This window comes from Chamaea fasciata, unplaced genomic scaffold, assembly GCF_029207755.1.
Source record: "Chamaea fasciata isolate MVZ Bird 193981 ecotype frontalis unplaced genomic scaffold, bChaFas1.0.hap1 SCAF_8, whole genome shotgun sequence".
Lineage (NCBI taxonomy): Eukaryota > Metazoa > Chordata > Aves > Passeriformes > Sylviidae > Chamaea > Chamaea fasciata.
Window position 1 is genome coordinate 23,830,969 of NW_027094093.1, and position 23,308 is coordinate 23,854,276.

General features: G+C 41.2%; 1 protein-coding gene across 2 annotated transcripts in view; it reads left to right on the plus strand.

Moving 5' to 3' along the window:
- USP37 (ubiquitin specific peptidase 37) overlaps positions 1-22,717 on the plus strand; it is a 35,049-nt gene extending 12,332 nt beyond the window's left edge. The window contains exons 11-24 of one of the 2 annotated variants that reach the window (XR_010722142.1): positions 358-481; positions 730-935; positions 2,045-2,162; positions 3,461-3,540; positions 4,058-4,222; positions 5,679-5,744; positions 6,672-6,822; positions 10,585-10,837; positions 12,806-12,972; positions 14,790-14,850; positions 17,005-17,120; positions 17,951-18,016; positions 18,521-18,659; positions 19,257-19,346. Coding sequence is in view for 1 of the 2 variants with exons in the window: in XM_066190165.1 (XP_066046262.1) it covers positions 358-481; positions 730-935; positions 2,045-2,162; positions 3,461-3,540; positions 4,058-4,222; positions 5,679-5,744; positions 6,672-6,822; positions 10,585-10,837; positions 12,806-12,972; positions 14,790-14,850; positions 17,005-17,120; positions 17,947-18,016; positions 18,521-18,659; positions 19,257-19,344 (1,804 nt within the window). In the remaining variant the exon portion in view is untranslated. Of the gene's footprint in view, positions 1-357; positions 482-729; positions 936-2,044; positions 2,163-3,460; positions 3,541-4,057; positions 4,223-5,678; positions 5,745-6,671; positions 6,823-10,584; positions 10,838-12,805; positions 12,973-14,789; positions 14,851-17,004; positions 17,121-17,946; positions 18,017-18,520; positions 18,660-19,256 lie in introns of both variants that reach the window. The other variant, XM_066190165.1, reaches the window with a different exon arrangement.
- The last annotated feature ends 591 nt before the right edge of the window (positions 22,718-23,308 follow it).

Here is a 23,308-nt window from a genome sequence, read left to right on the forward strand (position 1 = left end):
CATATCTTGTATCAGTACAAAAGTTTTCAAAAAGCATTATGAGGTTTTATTTTCATTGTAAAAGACCTGAAATAAGTTTTTAGAGCTTTATAAGGCTTTTCTCTTTACCTTAAAAGATTATGGATTGGGTTTTTTTGTTCATTTGAGTGCTGTTGATGATGGCCTCAAATGAGATCTCGAAATACTTGAAATGGAAAAGGTTAATTATATGTTGGATATTATCATACATTACCCCTGAACCACTAATCACAGGAGAGAAGCTTTTAGGAACTCTTAAAATAAGGTATCATGGGTTCTATTATGTTTCTCTGAAGTCCTGGAAAGCCAACAAGTCTTTCGTTGCTTTGACTTCTGCAGACGTTTTGCCCATCTTCTTGCTAAAAAGGATGTCTGCAGCCCTGAGGTTAAGAAAGAGCTGCTCAAGAAGGTGAAAAGTGCCATTTCAGCTACTGCAGAGAGATTTTCTGGATACATGCAGAATGTAAGTATCATTGTCTGGAAACAGTTATGTGCAATTTGTTCCGTGTTTGGACTGCTTTGAACACCTGTCAAGCTTCAGCTGTGTTTGACAGTGACTTTTGGTTGAATGGCAATGATTGTTAGGGCAGAACTGCCTTAGTATTACTGCATGCAGTGAACTAAACATAATTTGCCCAGTCTGTGTGTGTTTGAGAAAAATACTGAATGAAGTTATACAAAGCCATTTCATTGCATTTACTCTGTTTCTAGGATGCACATGAGTTCTTGAGCCAGTGTCTGGATCAGCTGAAGGAGGACATGGAAAAGTTAAACAAAACTTGGAAGAGTGAACCAGTCCCTAATGAGGATAACTCACCAGGACGTGCTTCTGATGACCTCTCAGCCGCCAAAGTTTATACATGTCCCGTTATCAGTAACTTGGAGTTTGAGGTTCAGCATTCTATCATTTGCAAAATGTAAGTGTGCTTGACACCTTTCCTTACACTTATCTTAAGACTAAGAAGTGTTCCCATCTCATGTGACTTTATCTGCAGGTTGTAACCAGAATTAAGAACTATGTTTTATCTGAAGCTAGATATTTAGAAAAATACTCTATTGTCTAGAAGTGCTGTAAACCTCACACCACACTGCCTGCTGCTGCAGGCCTACTTCAAACAATTTCATACCACCTCGTTCATCTTTGCATGTCCAATGGAAGGCCTTTGTGCTTGGCTCTTTGTGTACCAATTGCATGGGAATAGAGAGAAAAGGGGGTTTCAGCCAAGTAATGTTTCCTCCTAAAAAAACAAAGGAAAAAGAAGAAGCTATGTTTTTAATTTGATCTTTTTAAGGGCTTCCAAGGAATGGCATTTTCTTCTGTCTCTCTGTGTTCTTGCAGAAAAAGATGTAAACCAGTATGTTTGGGCATTCATTGTCTATAACATGTGCAACACATTTCCATATGGGAATGTTTCATTCCACAGAGTTTCCATGAACACAGATATTTGGGAATAATAGTTTGTGTATACTTAATTGGTTCCACAGAACAATTGAAAGTAAAGTGCATCCATGTAATAACTATGGAAGAAAAGTTACTGTAGTAGGGTTTTGTTTTGGTTTTTTTCCTAAGAAAAATTAAATGTAAGAAAAATTAAGGGGTTTTGTTTCTTTTGTTTTTTTTTAGATGGACTCTACTCTTTTGTTTATAAGAACAGTTTAAAAGCATTTCTAGCACTTCCTTCTGCTAGGCTGGGCTGGGCTTACTTCTTTTCTCCTAAGAATACTGAATGAAGATGTGTTCAGCTATAGCAGTCACTTTGATTTCCTGTGTACCTGATCATTTGCTTCTCCAAAGCAATCTGTGCATTTTCATTCTTAGCCTTGCACAAATGTTTCAACTTATAAAGCATCAAAAAGAAATTGCAAGATCCAACTTTGTCCTGAGCATCAAACATTTCCATTTTGATGTGTAAAAATAGGATGATGAAGAAGTGTATGTTTACTGGGAAGTCACTTTACCCTAAAACATGCAAGTGTTTGTTAAGTTTATTTTTCATCAGACTTCACAGGCATGTTTCTTTTTTAGGTGCGGTGAAACAGTCACTAAACGAGAGCAGTTTAATGACCTCTCCATTGACCTTCCTCGAAGGAAGAAGTTCCTTCCTTCCCGATCGATCCAGGATTCTCTTGACCTCTTTTTTCGGGTAGGTACTTTCAGGGGGGGTTTTATGCATTGTGGAGTGTGTGTAGGTTATGTATCATATGGAAATTCTGATTGTACAGGTGATTATTAGTTTCTGTGACAGTGGTTTGCAGGCATGTGAGTTAACATTGCACTTTTTTGAGGTTTGTCCATTAACAGCACGTGGAAGTTTTTATTGCAGAATGCTGTGCAGAAATTAACTGATGTAAAATAGGGAAACGTCCCAATTTTATGCTGAAAGAGTTGAGGTGTGAACAAATACAGAGGAGAGAAGGGAGGCTGTTAGATTGGGGTAATCACACAGGAGTTCCTACCTCCCCTGGGCTGGGATGCTTCAACAGCTTGTGTACAAGCCTTTATTAGCATGGAGGGAAAAGGTCATGCAGGTACAATAATTTAAAAAAATAAATTGCTGTAATATGTGGATGCTTACTTTGTAAGTAGAGCTTCAAGGTAAAGCTTCTGAAACCTAAAAATAAGCCGTACGTCTGTGAATTGGTGTTGTATTTTGTCATATCTTGAGACAAACCTTTTTTTCCCTCTCTGTATAGATAGTACCTTCAACAGAGAGAATAGTTGATGTGCTTTTCCTTCTAAAAGCTGGTGGAGGTCTTACGATTTAAAAAAAATCCTGAAATTGTAATTTGGCTTCACTTAAGGTAAAGGGCTGTAAAAATGTTTGATGGGCAAGTTACATAATTTCAGGAAATGGATGCTTCCCCTTTTGATGTCTGTTCAGAACTCTATTCTCATGTAGCATACCCTTGGTAAGTTTAGATGAGGATAGCTTTTGAGGAACAAAGCAGAGGTTTTGAACAAGAAAGAGAAAATTTCATGGCACCATCCTCCACTATAGGTTATTAGGGAAAAAACCAAAAAAAAAACCAAAAAAAAACCCCAAAACAAAACAAAACAAAACAAAAAAACACCCAAAAAAAACCCCCAAAACAAAAAAAAACCCAAAAAACCCCAAATCCTGTGTATGGGAGGGAAAACTGTTAACCTCACAAGATTGTCCCCTCCCTTTGGAAGCTAATTTGTGTCATTATGGTGGCTCATTCACTGTTCTTCTTGCAAGGAGAATTCCACCTGTATTAGTGGATATGATGTCAAATTTTAAGGTTTTCTGCCTGTCCTCTTATTAAATACCCTCTTACTTGGTCAAGTTGAAGGTGATTATACTTTTAAGTGGCTACTGCTGTTTTGAAGAATTTTTGTGACAGATGTGATGTATTTTTGGTTGAGATCTGTTTGATTTCTCTTTTGGTCTACAAGTCATTTCTCTGCTCCCTTAAACAGGCAGAGGAGATTGAGTATTCCTGTGAGAAGTGCAATGGAAAGTCTGCTGTTGTCACACACAAGTTCAACAGGCTTCCCAGGTAAATGTTGGCACCTGTTCCCCTTCTTCCTGGATGCATATGTTACAGAAGTGCAAAAAATCCCTTGAAGAGTAAAGCTGGGAAAATGAGCAGGACAGTATTTACAGTGGTCAGTGTGTGAGAGATTTGCGCCTGCAGTGAGTCTTCGTGCTGTTCTTCAGTTTCACTCTAAAGAAGCCCTTGGAAACCCTCTGCAGTACTTGTTTCTTCCTCCCTATCGCTACACAAGGAGGACTGGGTTTTCTCCTTCCCATTTTCTTGGGGTTTCTGGGATGTGAACGAAGCAGATACAGTAAATATATTCTCAAATTTTAATATTGCACAAATTGAGTGATGAACAGAGGCATAATTACCTGTGTATGGGAGATAAAAGAGATGGTCAACATTTGCCTAATGTTCCAAAGTAATAATCTGGTTTGGTCAGGTGAATTACTTTGGAAAAAAGGCTTGCTTGGATTTTGAATAGGTTTTCTCTGACTTCTGTCTTGAGATTAACATTTGTCCTTATCTCTCTCAGGGTCCTTATTCTTCATCTGAAACGATACAGTTTCAATGTAGCATTGTCTCTCAATCATAAAGTCGGGCAGCAGGTGGTTATTCCAAGATACTTAACCCTGCTTTCCCACTGTACCGAAAGCACCAGGCTGCCACTGACGCTGGGATGGAGTGTTCATTCTGCCATGTAAGTGTGGAGCTTTGGTCCCTGCTGTGTTAATCATGTGTGCCACAAGGTAGACACTCGTCAGATCTCCTCTTGAGGATGTCTGAGCAAGGCAACATTACAGTTATGCAGCTTCAGATGTGTGCTGCTGGTTTGTAATGCTGCTGTCATAAGAACATGTTTGGAAAGGAAGCATGATAGAAGCAGTAGGAAGAGATTATCTAGGGCATTATCTAGGGAATATTTGGTAAGATAATCTTCACTGTACTTGAAAATAGCTTTATATTCTTTTTAAGAACACTTCTGTTAGTAATTTTTAAAATGTCAGCCTCTAAATCCAAAGTAATCTAGATTACCTTCCCCTTCAGAGCACTCTAACTCTGCTTAGAAGACAAAACATCCTACCATTTTCTGCTAATTTTCACTTGCACCTCCTGTGCTGTCATTCATTTTTCATTGTCTTTCCTGTGCCACTGTAGTGTCTGAGCACTTTGCATGCTGAAAATAGTCTCTCCTTTTCCCTGTGAGTGTTATTTCTGTACAGCTGCCTGACCTGTGACACAGAGATTAAATGTGCCAGTTGTCACAGGAAGCGTGTGGCAGGATAAGGAACAAGAAACCCTTGAGTCTCTTGTAGCCTCTCCTGAGTGACATAGCCAGGGCATCCATTGTGAGCTAGGACACATCTGGTGCATTTGTTCAGCAGCGTGGCAGGTGTTGTGCCAAACGTTTAGTGGTGTTTTGAGATGTAAGTGAATGTTTCCCATGAATTTGTTTTAACAGTAGCAATCTCAAACACAAACAGTTTATGCTAACCAGAGCAGAAATGCTTGAAAACAGGTTGGAAATAGCCTTCTGATGTTTGGAGGTTTTTTCAGTCATGGAAACCATTGTGATTAACCAGGGAGTGGAAGGAGAACTGCGCTGGAGAGAAGCAGCCGTGGTTTAGGGGGAAGATTAGAAAAGATTTCTGCAGTGGCTACCATCTCTTTGATAGATGTGTAGTGATAGTGATGGACTTTGAGGAGCCCATGAAAGGATTAAATGGAGCAGGAAGTTGATTCAGAGGAATCTAGGTAAGGCAGGGGAAATTAAGATGTGGGACATGCCAGAAAACCGGCTGATCCAGACAACAGGAGGAGACTGTGGTTTGGGAGCAGGAGCTCAAGTGTTGGGAATAAAATATAAAGGAAGGAGTTGTCTTGGCAGGGGAGCTGAGAGCCTTTAATTTATGAGCTGGTCCCTAAGGGTGCATCGCCAAGAAGTGAATCAAGTTTAAAGGATTATACATGGTTTTGAACAACTGTTGTTTATTTATAGTGTGATGAGGTTATTACTGTAAATCTAAGCAATTAGCAAGTACATAATGGTATTCTGCTTGTTCTTTTGGTCATGGATTTGCATGCATAGCAGACAAGTAAACATGTATTTTTTAAAGACTGTAACTACTGCGATAAATATTTTACTCTTTTAATAGTTCCCGTCCATTGAAAGCCTCCCAAATGGTGAATTCCTGTACTGTAAGCACTTCCACACCTTCTAGGTGAGTTATAGCTCTGAAATGTCCATGTCCAGTGGCCTGGGGTTTTATGGCATGGTTTCTAAGGCGTTTTTAGATTTTCTAGTTATTTTCTGGGTTTTATGTTGTAAATTATTTCAGCTACTGTCATTTTTCATATCTGAGTTTTATTGGTGTTACATGATAGCTGAAATTAACATCAGTGGTGCAATTTGCCTAGTTTAAGAAGCAAAGTGATTTCTACTTCTGCAATCTAGCTCTTTGTTCTGATTCTGTGGAGCCAAAATGGGTGTTATGGGAACAGGTGGTTGATTCCTTAAGTTTATTTGCAAAGATGAGACAGCCAATTTTTGATACTGTGAAAAATGTAATATCACAGTGGATGGTTGTGCATTGAGGGATGCTTAAAGACCAGATTTACTAACAAAATAGAAATGGTGTCTTCTCCAGACTCCTTTGTCTTCTGTTTTAAAGAATCAAGAATTTATCTTAATGGAAGAGCAAACATGAAAAATAAAAAATTGGTGCATTTTTGTACTTTTTATATCTGGTGAATGTTGTGAGAAGTCCTATGTCCAACTTAAAAAACGGAAGTCAAATGATTTATGCCAAATCCTATGTGTTAGTGTGGCCTTGTCTCAAGTGAGTTGTCTGGGATTGCGAGGTAATAAAGTGCAGAATCCTTGGCCTCAAAAGTAAGAGCCACACACTTAGTTACTTTTAATGTTGTAAGCTATTATTGCAGGCTTCAAGTAGATATGTCAGTTAACCCAATAAAATACAGCTTTTCTGAAAACCTTGACTGCCATATTAATAAATTGTCATTGTCAGTTGTTGCAGTTTGTTCCCCAATTGAACAGTGTGAAAGCACTGCTTCAACAGTTACTTTGAGATGTGTTTGTACAATGCTACAATGCTGTGAAGTTTTATAGCCATGTTTTTTATTTACAGAAAATACACTTTCAAGTCAAAGAGCTCTGCAGCACTGTATGTAGATTCTGACAGCGATGATGAGCCATTGAAACGGTCTGTTGCCCATAGCCAAAGGTTGTGTAACATACAGAGTAGAGAACAGCAACAACTGCAAGAAGAGCCAGAAAAGGTAAAGGAAAAATCCACAAACTTTCATGTACTAGGTCCTGTATGTGCTCATGTCTGCTTTTTTTAGCATAAACTGAGTGAAATTTATGTCAGATGAGGTTTTTTTCCTCCTAATTAGCACTGCAATGCCAGAAGGGAGTGCTTTGCTAATTGACCTCTCTCTACAGTTGTCTTGGGCTCCCACTGGGAACAGAAGTAATTGCATTGCAATTGAACTTGGGTTTTCAGGTTATGTATACCAGCTGCTTAGTAGTTTGGTCAATCCTTTGGGTAACTTCCACTTATAATGTTCCCAGGCTGAGGAATAATGTGCTGTCAATAATAAAAGTATGCAGTAAAGCCCTTGATTAAATTAGATCCAGTACAAGTTGGGCTAAGCAAAATATTCAGTTGAGAGAATTTCTTGCACATCCAATCTGTATTCTCTTTCAAGTGTGGCTTTTAAAATGCTTTTAGAATCTGAAGCTAACAGTCTTTGGAGGCGGACACATGGAAGTAAAGAGACCAAGTTCACTGGTGTAATGGCACAGTTAATTTCAAATTGCCTTTGAGCTTTTCCTTGTGACTAATGTTAATGCTGCCAAGATACCTTTTTTTGCCTCTGTCAGGGCCATGTATTAGCAGGTAGATGAGTTGTGTGGGAAGAAGTGATGACCCAGAAGGGAATAGAAGCAGCTTAGTGGATTATCTTACAGTACCACTTTCTTCTGTTAAGAGTGCTGCAGGCCTAGTGCTTAGGACAAGTTTCCTGAATCTGTGCTTCTGTAAAGCTTTTGCTTCACGAAAGTTTTTGACAATGCTTGTAGGGTTATTTTAATCAAGCAGAGACTTGTGGCCTTGATTATGGTATTAAGGAACCAGTGTAAGTCTGGATGAATAGCAGTAGGTAACAAGAGGCAGGTATCTACAGTTTCTGATCTGATGGGAAAATGAAACCAAGGGAGGATCCTGAGCCAGTATTTAATAAATGACAGATAATGAGTAATAAAATTTTAGGAGATCCAGAGCTGGGAAGACCTGCCAGTTTGATGAAGCTCAGAACTACAGATAAAAATGATCTTGACAAATCTGAGAAACTGCATAGAAACAGGAGAGGTTGTTCAATGGGAACAGGCTAAAGGTGCTAATCTTATCAGGATTAATCGACTATATATGTGGGATGGGAACAGCTGGGAAAGCAGTGGGCCTTCAGAAAGGGCATGAAAGGTGACAGTCGATCACAAGGTCAGGCAGGTTGAAAGTAGAAGTATCTAGACTGAACCATTGCCTACATACTTACACATTGTGTGAAGTAACCCTCCTTTTTTTCCTCAGAATTGAGCTTTAGCTGGAGTTCTGTATCCATCTTTGGGCTTTGGACTGAAAAGTTATAGATTAACTGGAGAGGGGCCAGAGGAGAGGAACATGAATGGTCAGAGGTCTAGAAAGAAAGATTTTGAGAGAAAGAGCAGGCAAGTGGTCTTCAGTTTGGTCTTTAGTTTAGAGAAAAATGTAAGCAAGGCTTGTGTCTTCAAGGAAGGGGAAGAATTTAATAGAAACACTTGAGCTGTTTTCTGTGCCTGTGGTGGATAGAACAAAAAGTAATAGACTAAATTGCAGACAGTAATATCTAGATTAAATATTAGGGAACACTTCCTGATGGTCAGGATATGTAGGGATGGAATGGATTGCTGTGGGAAAACACAGAAAACCCTTTGCTGAAGGTCTTGAGACCAGTGTCCTGCATGGCACATCTATGCCTGGCTGCGGCTGGGGGAAGGAAACAAGCTTGTCTTTGAAGTCTCTCTTATGTACTCTTAGGTATTTCAAACTGTCCTAACTAATTCTTCCTAGAGTTTTGTTTGTGAGGAAGAGTAGGTAGTTTCTACTGCACAAGCCCTGTAAGCGTAGAAATTGTGGGAATAAAGCATAGTAATTTGAATAACAAATTAATTACAGGCTTTACAGCCTGATGTGGGAAAGAACACTGGTGGTGATGATTCCATGTAAATTATTTTATTCTGTGGCCATGCGTATTGGCCACTTACCAACCATCTATTACTATTAACCAGGTTCTCTGACCTTCTCAGTGTTGTCCTGGGAGACCTGGGCCTGGTTTTTGGAAGTGGCAGTACTGTTGCTGCACCATTTCTCTTGGTATGGTTCTCAAAACAGCTGTGGATGGGGTTGCATTAAGGGCTTGGTGGTCACTTTGTCTGACCAATACATCCCCTGCCAGGCACTCCTTGCAAAATGTCCCTGCCACGTGGGACAACAGCTGGAATAGCATCTGTATGTGGCACTGGGTGATACAGGGGCAAGTAGCTCTTACCCAGCTAAACAGGGCAGAACTGCAGTTCCTGTGATCTCTGCTTCTGCAGATGAAGTAGTATTTGTAGGACATCTTAAAAATGCTTACTTAAAGCAGCCTGTCTTAGAGCCTAAGCTATTTAAGATCTATGCAAATAATGTCTAGTAGAAAAGTTGTATTCAAATAATGCACAGATGATGCCAAGTCTTTGAAGTCCAGCCTCTGAATTAGTGGTAGTTGTTGGCAGAGAGCCTGGAACTAGGGTTTGCTGAAGAGCTGAACCAGTTTTGATGTTGGTAGCCTACAGGGGCAGAGAGAGAAATCAGAAAGCTTAAAAAGCAGGTATTCTGCTTTACTTATTCAGTGCATAAATAGCTGTGAGGAGAGATGTTTAAATTTGTCACTTCTAATTCTTGGAGGGCAACATGTCTAGAACAAGCATTTTAGTTGGATAATTCATTTGCTAATCTTGTTTGATAAGGCAGTTTTAATACAAAATGCTTGCGGTATTTGAGTAAAAAGCAGCAGTAAAAATGTAATTTTGTTCATTTTAACAAAATTCTGGGATCCATCCTAATGCAGTTTGGAATAAGACCTGGATAAGTACATTTTAATAGAAACTATCTTACCCCATTTTTAACATAATATAGGAAAAGAAATTCTAAGCATGTGGTAAATAGTGTAATTGTGTAAGCATGCATACATGGAGATTAACCTGCTGATTAACAGTTAATATCAAAATGATTGAAATTACTATATTATTTGCAAATCACAGTTGTGTAGGAGTTGATGAGCATCAGCTTTAGGAAAATGAACTATAAAAAGGAGAATTGAGATTAAGACTAAAGTCTTTTTTATTTCTTCCAATTGAAAATCATTCTGTTCTTGGGAAAGAATAATTTCCCCTTTCCCTGTTTAACTGTTTTCTTACTTGGTTTGCAAGTCCTGCCCTCCTCCCTCTACTCACATCAGGATTTCATATGGCAAATCCGGAGCACAAAACTTAATTTTAATTGCTCTTCACACCAGCTCAATTTCAGTTTTTATTCTACCATCTCTGCATTTGAGTTCAGTTACTCTCATGTTGCTGCTTCATTCTTTGTTAACAAACTTGCAATTTCCCTGCTTGTATCTCAGCACTGACTTGGCAGAGGCTTGAGAATTCATCAGAACCTAAAAGGGAAACATTTTACATTTTGAAGGAAAGGAAGGAGAAGGGAAGAGTTATCTTGTATATGTTAATCCACAAGGCCTGTAAAAACTGGTTGTAGTGTGTATTTAAATATTTTTCCCTGGAGTAAGTGTAGCTACAAAGGCTGTCTCTACACTGAGTCTCATGAAACTATGTTGAATGCAGACAGTGCCGAGCTCCCACTCCCTGGGGTTAATAAAAATAAATCTCCATGGAAATGTAAAACTGATGTTATATACCTGTTTATTTGAACACTTAATCATAACTCCATTCATCTCTAGGGTTCAAAAAGAAGTAAAATGGAGGGTGATAAACCTGAGCTGGGTAACGCTGGTTTTGATGGGATGAGCGAAGATGAGCTCCTAGCTGCTGTCTTAGAGATGAGCAAAAGGGAAGCTTCTCTGTCTCTGAGCCATGATGAAGATAAGCCCACAAGCAGCCCAGACACTGGTTTTGGAGATGATGAAATTCAGGAATTGCCAGACAACCTGGAATCTATGGAGATGGAGAAACCCAAAACAGTATTAGACTCAGGTAAGGCAATGTAACCAATTTACTGGACTCTAGTGGGCTAAAGCAGGTTACTGATAACATCAGGTTGGTTATGGCGGGTAGTAGGAACTGGATACAAGTGCACTGCTGAAACTGCCTGACTTGCTCAGAGTTTTAAAACTTAAACTTTATCATTTCCCAGCATATAAAGCATTTAATTCATCAAACTGTGAAAATATATTTTCTTGTAAGTCTGTCACGTCCATGATTCAAAGTTAATTTCCGTTTTTTTTCCTCTTGATTAACACGTGTTTCCAAGGTTCCTGTGCCAGACACTTCCATTTCCTAATATTTGGCCATGTCTAGAACTGACTCTTCCATAAGCAGAAAATATTTTCATTTCTGTAACTGTTGTAGCCTGGGCAGCACAGTAGCAGTGTTCACATGGCATAAAGCTAAAATGCTTTCATAAATGCAGCTTTTTTGTCAATAGTTACTAATGAATTTAACTATATCTCTGTATTTTTTTTCTAAAGCTTTTTATGTGAGAGTAGACTTGTAAGCTTAAGAGACTCAAGCGAATTATGGCTTCTGACAGAGACATGGTTAAGTGCAAGGAGGAGCCTCTGTGATCTCAGTGTGGGGAAGTTGAGTCTTCTTTAGCCAGCTGAAGGAAATATAAGTGGTTTATCATTTATTGTGTGCTACATGTTTGCAGTCAGGTTTTTAATTGCACTAGTATGGAAAACGAGACCAACAATATGCTCGTGTCCTCTAAGAACCAGGAGGTTAGTTAACAACAGAATATCCCACTGGTACCAAAAATGACACTTGTTTCAGTGGGCAGCTCTTGATGGCCTTGATGGTGGAAGGCACTGTGTAAGAATAATACTAGTATGTGATCAGCTTGCTTTGTGCCCTCCTTTTTATACAGTGATGTTGCTTATGGTGTTGTGAAAGAGTTATGATAGAATGTGGCCACATAAATGTATTTCTGTCCAGGTTTTCTTTGGAAAGTACAATGTAATTGTTTGAAGGCACTTTTGTGAAGGCACATTCTTAAGCAAAAAGTATGTGTTTAATATAAGTTCTGTATTTCTTCTTATATTGGAAGTTTTCAAAGGTCATGTAATAAATCCTGGGGGTTTTTTTCATTTTAAAAGGATTAGACTGATAGATCATGGTTCTGGTGCTGTTGTTCTTGTGTTTAAGGGTTAATAGATACCCTTGTATTATCCTTGTTAATAACTAATCAGTAGAAATTGAAGTCTGCACAGGGCAAAACCATCAAGTTTTACATGATGCTGCCTCATAGCTGTTGGAGCAGGTCTTCACACTTTCTTAGTTGCAAGCAAAGAATCTAAGTGTCCTGCAACTGCAGGAGTATTTGCCGCAGTTGAATGAATGTTCATTTCAGATGTTTCATAAAGCACTTCTGCCACAGTGTTTACTTCAAAGGTGAACTAAAATGTTGTAATCTTCGTGCACCTTTAAAGCTGTACATAGTGTTCACAAGATTGAGGCTCTTAGCTGAAGCAAAAGGTAGCACATTAAACAGTGCTTGAGATTAGTCCTTTTTTTCATCTTGCATTTGGTTTGGCTTTTATTGTGGCTTCCTCTGTTGTACTCTGAGGTATAATGCACAATGCAAATTTTTATAATCCATGGTTTCTTATAGAGAAATTCAAGTGTCAGCTTCATGGCTGCAGAGACCTAGTGGTGTGTGGCTTCTGTAGTTAAACTTGCTGTTTCTGAGTGAATTATCATAAAAGGCTGAGAAGGGAACAGGTTCAGCGATTAATCAAATGGTTCACTGTGCACCAGTTAAAATGAGTATAAGACTGTGCTTTGGAGCTTTTTGCATTTGACTTGTGTGGGTGTTTTATGGCGGGTGAGCTCCCTGTCAATAGATGTCACTATGCTGCAAGGATTGTGGTAATTGAAAGAGGGCTTAGCTGGTAACAAACAGAAGACCCAGAAAAGTATAAACTGTACTTTGTGATTCCTCAGGTCCTGCCAGTTTCACTGAGATAACTAAAGATTTTGATGAGAATAAGGAAAACAAAACTCCAGAAGGCTCCCAAGGGGAGGTTGACTGGCTGCAGCAGTACGATCTGGAGAGAGAGAGGGAAGAACAAGAACTTCAGCAGGCATTGGCTCAAAGCCTTCAAGAGCAAGTAAGAAATAGTTTGCTTCCTTAAGTTGTCTTCCCCATCACTGGAAACCTGAAAGCTAAAGGAAAAGTTTGCATTCAGGCAGTAACTGCAAAGGAATTATTTAGCTTTTTTTGAGATAACCAGATGGAAAAAGGTTTGGATTTCTTCTAGCTCCAGTGTCAGTAGTGTGATGACACTGGATACATCTGGGCACACTTTGTATATGCTTTGAAAACTGTGTATCACATCACAGACCCACAGATTTCTCAGAGCTCCCCATACACTTTTGTGCACTGGTGTGTTGCATTATATTAAAAACGATGATAACCTCAACTAAACTCTTCCTCTCTGACAGCAAGATCCCAACCCACCTTTAGCTTCTCTGGCAGTCATTTCTTGCAGTGTGTCATGTCAAGTCTCAGTGAAAGAGGCAGGTTTCAAAGCCAAGGCTAAGAATGGCCATGTCAGGTCAGGCTAAAGATGTGTCTCTCCTAGATATGTTCCTGGTGCTAGCAAGTAGGGGATGCTTAATGAAGAATATAGGAACAGAGCATTTATGTGATCCTTCCCTGTTAGTAAAGTGGAAAAATGATGGCAAACAATTTTTGAAAACAAGTCCTTTAAATTAGTCTTGGAAAGAATAGAGTTCTTAAGCTGTGTGCTAACTATCTGTATTCCAGTTGAATTGCAAGACCTGTAACCGATTTCTACAAGTTTAACCAAGCAGCAGAGAATAAAGCAAGGACTTAGCCAGGTCTTCCTTTAAATAGGTGCCCTTGTCTGCTCTCTATTAATACCAAAGCTGTCATGGTTTTCCTTATGAGATCTGATGTTTCCATGGCTCTTGGGTTTTTTACCCTCCCATTACTCATTATGAGGTGCTGGTTGGTATGTTCCATGCCAGATGTAGCTTTGATTCAACAATGCTGAGTAGTTTAAAAAAGATTCCCAAATCCTTTGGAAATAGTGAGATAAAAGGCCTCATGCTAATAATGTAAAACTGCCCTTTGAGTGTGTTTCTACTACAGTTCTGAAGCAAAAACCTGCTATTCTAATGATTTGGGCATGGAAATGTGGTGGCTGTGGTTTTCTTGATTTGAAATACATAGTTGGGGTGCTGCACTCAGATGTGCTGAAAGCACTCAAACCCTAAATTAAGAAGCTAGCTCATTAAATATTATTGACTGGTTTGCTGTAGCTCTGGGCTTTCAAGAGCGGTGGGAGGAATTAGGGGCACGATATTACCCAAACATTAGGAGTGTTTGTTGACTTGAGGTTTCTTTGCTACTCAGTCATGGTAATATTTATAATACCTGGTTGTTTAGTGGTGTCTTTTTGGATCCTGCCTTTGTGGATTACACCTGTTACATAGAACCACTGGCTCTACTTTCAAATGGCTTGAAAATAACAAAATCTGTCAGGATTTAATGACCGTGCCCTCAGCTGGCTTTGGTCAGAAGTAGACTAAATTTTGCCGAAGTGTGAGGAGCTTTGTATGTAAGTGACAGCTTTCCTGAGCACAGGGTTTCAAATTCATTCAGATGCTTTTCAAATTAATGATCCAGGGAAAGCATTTGGTGTTACTGGAGACTTGCTCTACTGCATACCAAGCTTCAGGAGCTTTGACAAGCCTTAATAAAGGTTTGTCCCAGGTTCTGTTGCACGGGAACATTGGACTCTCGGTGGCTGCAAACATTCCTTCACACAGAACCTTTAATTTACAATGTCAAGTTTGTTGTAGAAACCAGAGCAGCACAGTTTCAATGGAAAACGAGCACCACAAGAATTTTAAACAGTGAAATGTCTCAATGAGCTAAGCTTTTTTCTCTCCCCATTAGGAGGCACGAGAACAGAAAGAGGATGATGACCTCAAACGAGCCACGGAATTAAGTCTACAAGGTGAAACTTAAATAAGTTCTTCCAGTATGTTGCTTTTGAGAGAAAATTGATATGTGTGTATGAGTGCAGCTCCTGACTGTCAGTAAGACAGCTGGGATTCATGTTCTTTTGGTGTGTGCTTTGTTGTGTTTGGCGCTCAAGGTCAGTTTTTCATATTCTTGGTTGTGAAGGCAAATGCCAGGAAAAGCTCAAGCTGAAAAACTACTTACTTCAGTCTCTTGAGTTTTTAGTTAGATATAGAGATATATACAGAGATATGTATAATATATTGTAGGCAACACATATAAGATATATTAATGGACAATATTAGTTTAGAGAAAGCACTGTGGATGTTGAAACTTTGCATTCCCAGCAAAGCCAGCATACTAACGGCTCTAGTCAGAACATAAAGATTATTTGTTACTTGCATTGGTATTTTAGGGCTGATTAATGAATGCCCCAGCCTTCCCTGGAAAAATGAATCAGTGCTGTTTCTATCAGATACAGGGTGGGAGGGGGACAGACCTCACTGCAAGGTATAGCTGTTGGGGGTGAAGAAAGACACCCAAAACATACTATCTGTCTCCTCCAAATCCAGACAGTGATGTAGGCCTCCTCAGGCACTGTTTAACATTTGTGCGAGGCTGGCATGCAAGTGATTTCATACAATCTGGCAGAGCAAAGCATAACTGAGAGAAAATTCCTGCTCCAACGAGGGAGAGGGAGGGATAATGAAGTTTTGTGTTAAGATACTTGTAGTTGCTCAGGGCCTTTTAAAGGCCCTCAGATGTTACTGGATGAACCTGTGTCAGCTCCTGAAGAGAAGTAAGTTGAATGCTGGTTAGGCATCCCTCACCCTGAGCTCTGGCAGACTAAGTGACCAGTCCTTTTCGGGCTTTCCTTGATTCATATCCAAGAAGAATTCAAGGCTATAGATCTTTGATCCCCTTGATTTGCTGTTGCTTGTCTTAAACATGAGCATTTCCTTGCTACTGTCTCGTTTGTAAGGCATGAGGAGGCAGTTGTTCAAGGAGATGAACATAATCTTGAATGCAGAGCTGGTCGCATTTGTCTTATGAGGGATCCCAGTGATGCCATAAGCAAAGAACCAAAAGTCATCCTGGCACCATTGGTGAAGTGGCCTGTAGCAGTTTCTGTGGCAGGTGCTTCATGCACAGACCTACCAAAGTGGCTGTGTTTCTAGGCTGTAGTCTACCCTACAGCCCAAAGAAGTGTGGAAAGCAGCAGTAAAGAATTCCCAGTTAAGTAAGGGAGTCATCTATAAACTTCCCAAGAAGATTATACTAATCCAGTGACTGATGATTTAACAGGACAAACAGTGTGAAAAATCTCTTTGGCAAAACAACTCCATCACAGCTGGCATGATAGTCTCTTGAAAACAGAGGAGAAAAAATTCCTGAGTAGTGTCCTGTTAATCTCAACTTCTCATCCACCCGGGACTCCATAGCTTTAATTTAACTGTTGAAAGCCTAGCTACTTCTCCTAATGAGAACTGTACAAAATCTTAAATTAGTTGGGTAGCTGCAGAACCCCAGGAAGTTTGGAACAGCATGTACAGGGAGCAGTGGTGCCTTCCGGCTCTTTACAGAAAGCTGCGTGCATTTTGCCCAGCCAAGCAAACTGGAAGTTCCTGTGGTGAGCAGCCTTCTTACCATTGAAAACAATGAAAAGATGCCTGCTGCCAGCAGTAGCATTTTGATGCCAGTTTTAATTCAAAAATGCACTTTGTTAATGCAACTTATAGTTAAAACTGTAATTCATAGCTTCTCGTTGAAGGAACTTGCAGTTCACTGACCAGACTGGCTGTCCTTCTTTTGCTGTCTGTCCTGTCTGCAGCCCACTGGTGCTCCAGAGCCAATTGGTTGTTAACTGCTCTTTCATCACCCAGCTGTCATTGCCATAGTGCCCTTTTGGAAAAGTAGGCCTCCTCCTAATCCTGCTAAAGTTAATTCCAGGGTATTTAACTGTTGCTCTGACAAGTTGGATAAGGGAGAGAGTTTTTATTTGGAAATTCCAGTATCCCTGTTTTCCTTGAAAATGTATCTTGAAACTTTATTGCACCTGTTTATGTGGGTAGATATACCTCAACCTGTTGTGAATTCCTGTGTGGTCCACAGCTTTTCACACAGTTATCATTGTTTCCTTGTTATCTAGAGTTTAACAGCTCTCTCCTGGACAGCATTGGCTCTGATGAAGACTCTGGGAATGAGGATATTCTGGACATGGAGTATTCAGAAGCTGAAGCAGAAGAACTGAAAAGAAATGCTGAGGTCTGATGCATGATCATGATGATCCATGAGAACTATAGCTATTTTTTATGGTATTGAAGGTAGTTTTCCAGAGCAGGTGTAGAGGCTAGAAAGATCTTTTATATTCTGAAGTGAAAACATAAAAAATTTCTATTCGTAGGTTTTACTGTGTTATCTTAATTACAAAAAAAAAAAAAAATCAGCTGCAGAGACCTTCTGAGTTTCTCTAAGAAACTCTCTTTAACTCTCTCTTTAGTATTGTCAGTGAATTCTATAAGTAACATTTCCTGGTCAAGAGAGTATTAAAAAATAAATTGTCAAAAGCCATTGATAGAAAGAGCATGTTTCCTGTATATAAAGAAGTCAGTTGTCCACTGACATTACAGGTGCAGGACAAGAGAATTTGGGCTACATATCCGGTATTAGCTGTTGAATCTGTGTACCATTATCAGTGGTATGTCTTTGATATTTCAGAAGTAAGCATAGCTTTTCCCTTTTGGCTTTTCTGTTTATTTGCTGGATTAATTCTGACATCAGTGGAAGTTGCTCAGGAAATGGTTGTTTAGAAAACTTTGCAGTGTAGAGCTCATGTCAGCATCTGTTCTGACATCAGAGCAGCTCCTTTGCATGTTCATTTGCTTTCTGATAGATTAAATACACAATTCCCACTTCTGGAAGGGCTCCTTGTTTGGTGTGAACCAGGGTGTCTGTTTCTGTAGTCCTTCACTGGGTTGCAGCTTTGAATACAGTAGTCAAAATTAATATCTCAGGTATAATTCATCTTGTCCATAAGCTGTGTGGGGGAAAAAAATGTCTGAAAGCTTTAATTGTATTTTTTTTTCCCCAGACAGGAGAGCTTCCTCACTCCTATCGTCTCATCAGCATTGTCAGCCATATTGGAAGCACATCATCTTCAGGTAAAAGATGCCACATTTTATTCTTCACCTCTTAACCTAGCTTGAAAAATCTGTAATACATAATTACCATAGCAGAATTATTTATAGGGAAGAATTCAGGCAGCAGAGCAAATCTTCTGTCGTGACTTGCTGATGGGGAACAGGTTGGCGATATCATGGTGCCTGACTATGGCATGTAGGAAACGTACAGCTTATGGGCTCCATAGAATTGCTTGTCCTTGTTACCAGCTGATTGAGGGACCAGGATCTTAAGGGTCTTTAGTACTTAAATCTGACATAGATGGCTGGACCAGGATACCCAGCTCACTGCTTGAAGTGCAGCATGGAAAGGTGTGCAGAGAAGTTGCGGCTGCCCCATTCCCCCAAGTGTTCAAAGCCAGGCTGGATAAAGCTCTGGGCAGCCTGGTGAAGTGGCAGGTGTCCCTGCCCACGGCAGGCAGTTTGAACCAGCATGATCTTTGAGCTTCCTTCCAACCCAAACCATTCTGTGGTTCTATTGTTAAGGTCATTATATCAGTGATGTCTATGATATCAAGAAGCAGTCCTGGTTCACCTACAATGACCTGGAAGTCTCTAGAACTCTAGAGACCACTGTTCAGTGTGACAGAGACCGAAGCGGATACATCTTCTTCTACATGCACAAGTAGGTGTCTTGGGGAATTTTGGTCCTAGAAATTGCCTGCTGTGTGTGAGGAAGTGGGCTTCTCTTCTTCCTCTGGTCCTCTGCTGGGATGAAAAATGTCTCCAGAATGACAAAATTTAGGTGCTCTAACTTCAGAGGTGTGGGATTGCATGTCAGTAATACACAGTGCATGTAACAAATTTAACAAATGCATTAAACTGTATTTTAAGAACAGGATTCAGTGTCTCAGTGCGTGTGTTACACCAGGAATCATGATGGAGCTTGGGTTTTTTCCTTAAGTGCTGTGATATTTGTAAATGCTCTTACCCCTGCTTCTAACAGTTGTGTTGCAGCCATGGTCATCTCAGGACACAGTCAAAATGAGGTTTGTGGGTAGAAATTATATGTTTTCAGGCACACAGAACTGAAGAAGGTTTGTGCCCCTCTCTTCTGGCTTCACTGGTGCGTGGAGATGTCAGATAAGGCATCTCTCTTTGCCAGGATTTGTAATGCTTGAGTTTGTGGAGTAAATCCAGTTGCTGATTCCCTCAGGGCTATCTTATGTAGTGGTTTGTTGTTGCACAGAAGTTTCACTGTTGGTCTTTCTTTCTGTTCTAGAGATATCTTCGATGAGTTACTAGAAACAGAAAAAAATGCACAGCCACTTAGCATGGAAGTAGGAAGATCAGTTCGTCAGCCTCTGTGAAGAGTAAAACACCTTGTTCCTCCTGAGGAGCAAGGAAGATTCTGAACTTGTGCCAGACATGCAGGAGTAACAAACAGCTCAGGGCCAAAACATGAGACAAAAGGTAGAAATATGGGATGCTCAGTTTGTTGAACCATCTGTGCAAGTCCTGGGCCTGACCTTCGTGTTTAAACCTTGACATCCAGAGCGACCCTCCTGTGGTGAAACTTTTAATGTTTATCAAATGATTTTGTCAGCATGGAGCCTTAAAGAGTTGTAACAAGCCACAAGACTACAGCTGCTCATAAACTGGTTTAAAAAATAGTGCAAAAAGAGACTTGACTTTAAAAGCCCATTCACATGTGAGATGTGAGTGGTGAAGATTTACATATCACTTGGCGCTTTTTTTTCTTTTCTCCAAGAGCAATTTAAGCAATAGACTGTAACCTGGCATGTGTTGTGTTAGTAATATTCACTGGAAAGCCAGATCACTGAGCAGGCTCTTGCCAGTCATCTGGCTAACAAGCGTTTTGGAATCACTCAAGCTGATGCATTGTGACATTCATGGGCTTGTAAGCGCTCTGCTATTTACGTGCGGTTCCAGGAAACAAACTGTCGGTGCTGTGGAATGTATTGATACCTGGTGGCAGCTCTGGTTTGTTTTTTTTTTTCATTTACACCATTCACTGTCATCCTCATTTAGATGTGAGATTATATATGTGATTTCTTTTGTTTTACAAGTTCTATTCTTTGATTGCATTTTCTCCATGAGGTTGTTGCATCAGTGCTGTTTGGAGAGGCGAGGTCTCTCATTGGATGTGCTGTGTTTCACACTGGAGTTGTGTTGCTTAGGGCTGCTCTGATGTGACTCTGGGATAGCTGAGTACCTGGAGGAAACAGAGCAGTGGCAGGAGGTGAGCAACAGCCTCTATGCATATTCTGGGAGGGAAAGAACGTTCTGGCATTACCCTTCCTGTGCAGCACCTGGCACTTGAACTGCTCTGTGATTGAACTGTGGTCTTGCCATGGTCTTGTGTTACCCCAGGGTAAGAGGCTTTGTACTGCAGCCATGTCTCCATTCTCCTCTTTGAGGAGTGCAAGAGTGCTCAAACTGTGAAACTAAACCAGGTGGAAAGCTTTCTGAAGGCCCTCGTTCAGCATTAACAGAACACGGTTAGGAAGAAGTGATACTTTCTGCTGGGTTTAGAAGCATGATGCTCCTTTTATAGCTTGTTTCAGCAGTGCGGGGAGAAGCTTATTAAGTTCATTATTTTTTTTTCAGCACCTTTGCACTAATTAAGCAGGGGCAGATGTTTCCTTTCACTGACATTTAGTCATTTCAGAGAAGTTGTTGCTGTAAGCAGAGTAGTTGCTCTTGTTTTGGCCTCTAGTTCTGATTTTTGCAGCCTGAGTTTTAGAGGTGAAAGACTTCTTTAAGGAAAAAAGAAAGAAAATCACCTTTTTTGCCGTTGAGATAATTTCTGAGTTTTTTAAACTATCATTAGGAGTTTCTCAGGAATAAATCGGCTGCAGCAAAGCAGACAAAACCATCGATTTTGGAGACAAGCAGGCACCTTTCACGTGCACTTCCACGCTAGAGTTTATCCTGGCAGGGCATGTCGCTGCCCTCAGGGGCCTCTTCCCACTTGCAGCAAGTGGCAGTGTCCGTGTCCTCCCCACCCCAAGCACTTGGGGGACCCTGGTGTGGTGAAGACTGACCTCCCTCCCAGTCCCCAGGTGGGACGAGCACAGGAGCACAGGGGCCCTGGTCACGGTGGAGCCTTCCTGGTCTCTGAGCCAGGAGCAAAGGCTTGGTTGTAGATATGCCAGAGTGTTTATCTGGTGAGATGCAGCCCGAGGGGAGGGGGGTGTTAATTTATTACAAAGCATTATACTTTTTTATTGTCAATACTAATTTTGGTTGAATTCTGGGCGATGGGAAGAGGTCGTGATGTAGGAGTTGTCCTTTGAACTGATCGCCCTGCGAATGTGATGGACTGCTCCGTCCAGAGGGCAAACCTGTTTTCCCCAAGCACATCCTGTGCTTGTGCTGTAAATAACTGGTATTCCTGTAGTATCAGAAGTCAGCTCTGCTTTTTTGAGTGGCAAGATTGTTTTTACAAAGCGCTGCACTCCAATTAATTTATAATAAAAGCAAACATTGCCTGATTTTTCAGTGCAGTAACTTCTGTTTAAAACCGGTTTTGTTTGGATCAAGGTGCAAAAGCTGATGCTTGAAACCAGTGTTCCTTGTTTTATGGAAAGTTCTTGCTTGTTACTCTAGTCATTAAGAATTTGCAGACATATACTATAATTTAAGCTTTTTTTTTGGCATACAGCAACTCAGTTGCACCTTCACCCGGACAGGAGTGTCCCCTTCCTTGCAGAAGCCAGCTTTTTCCCTGGCCAAGAGCAGGGGGGGAGGATGACGTGTGTAATCCTCGAGAGATGTACTGCCCACTACTTGTGTCGTTCCCACTGCTAATGCTGTTGCAGCAGCAAGTTCAGTGTAAGGCTGGCCCTTCCATGTGGGATACCTGTCCTTGGGTATAGGTAGGTGAATCTTAGTTGTGGGCCCTGAACATGTACTAGCTCTTCCTCAGTTAAACATTTACCCACTTCTGAATCAACCTAGTGCACAAGTGTGATTCAGTGCAGAAACTCAAGGAACTCCCATCCCTCTGTTCCTTTTATCCCTTCGTTGTCTGACTGCGATAATTTGCTCTTGATTTACACCCCCTAAGCTGAGAGGGGCAGAGTTTTCACGTCGATGAACGAGCTTGTGTGCGGGTCCCTGGGGAACCCTGGCCAGCAGGGCTGCACAAAGAGCAAAGCAAGGACTGTTTTCCCAACCAGAGCAGCAGAGTGGGACTGATGAGAGGAGAGAGCGGAGCTCTGCAACACCTGTGGCCTCGGCTTCGCCTTTCCCCCCTGCTCAGCGCCGCACAGATAAGATCGCCCGTGCATCTTCCTTCCCGTCCCGCATCCGAGGAAGGACTGATTGCCAGCTCAGCACTTCCTGCTGTGGTTCACCCTGGCACGAGGCACGTGGGGAACTCGTGCTTCGGGGAGGGGGGCTGGGAATAACTCATCTGCTTTGTTTTTAATGGAGCTAATTATCCCTGTAATTGCCCGCCAAAGAGAGAAAAAGGGGTGCAGGACCCATGGCAGCTGCTGTCCATGGGGTTTGCTGCCAGACTCCAGCCTTGCCTGCCACTGGTTTCAGCCTGCACCCTGACTTACTGGTTCTTTACACTGTTGATGTGGAGCAGTGCTTTTCTCTGTGTTTTAGCAGACCTGTTCCTCTTTATTTACAGTTTTTGCTCTTGGGTTCCCCTGCCCGTTTTTAAATGATGTGTAGATAGATTTTTGTGAAATTAAAACCTCTTTATTAACCCTCTATTGATTTGGAATCTTTTTTCTGCTGGCTATTGATGGGCACTGTACCTCCGCCTCCCCTTTTGCATTGGGACTTTGCTCGGAAGTATCCTGTGTCTGTTCAGTGCCCCATAGCACATGTCCATCCTGGCCCCCCTGAGAGAGATATGTCCCCAGAGGGGACACCTCAGTGCCTCTCAGCATCCCTGTAGAGCCCAAGTAGAAGGGAGATGCCCTCCTCCCCTCCTGGATCCAAGGACAAGAGATCTCTGGTATGTGTCCCCACAGGCACAGTGTCCCCTCATTTACCTTTGATACCACACGTATTTACTGCAGTTCAAGTGATAAGGGAAGGAGTGGCTCCAGCTGTATACTGGACCTTTAGCCTGGAGCTGCAGGTGCCGGGCTGGGAGAGTCCTGGCTCCCCGAGCGTGCCCAGCCTGTGCATCACCTCTGTGCACAGCAAGGTCAAAGGAAGGCCTCAGGGAAAAGGAGCTGAGGGTCCTCCCCTGTGCTGCCAGTGCCCAGTCAAGACCCATGTCTCCCTGCATGTCAGCTCTTAACCAAATAACCCCTACACCTGGGGCTGGGCCTTGGGCTTGGAGGA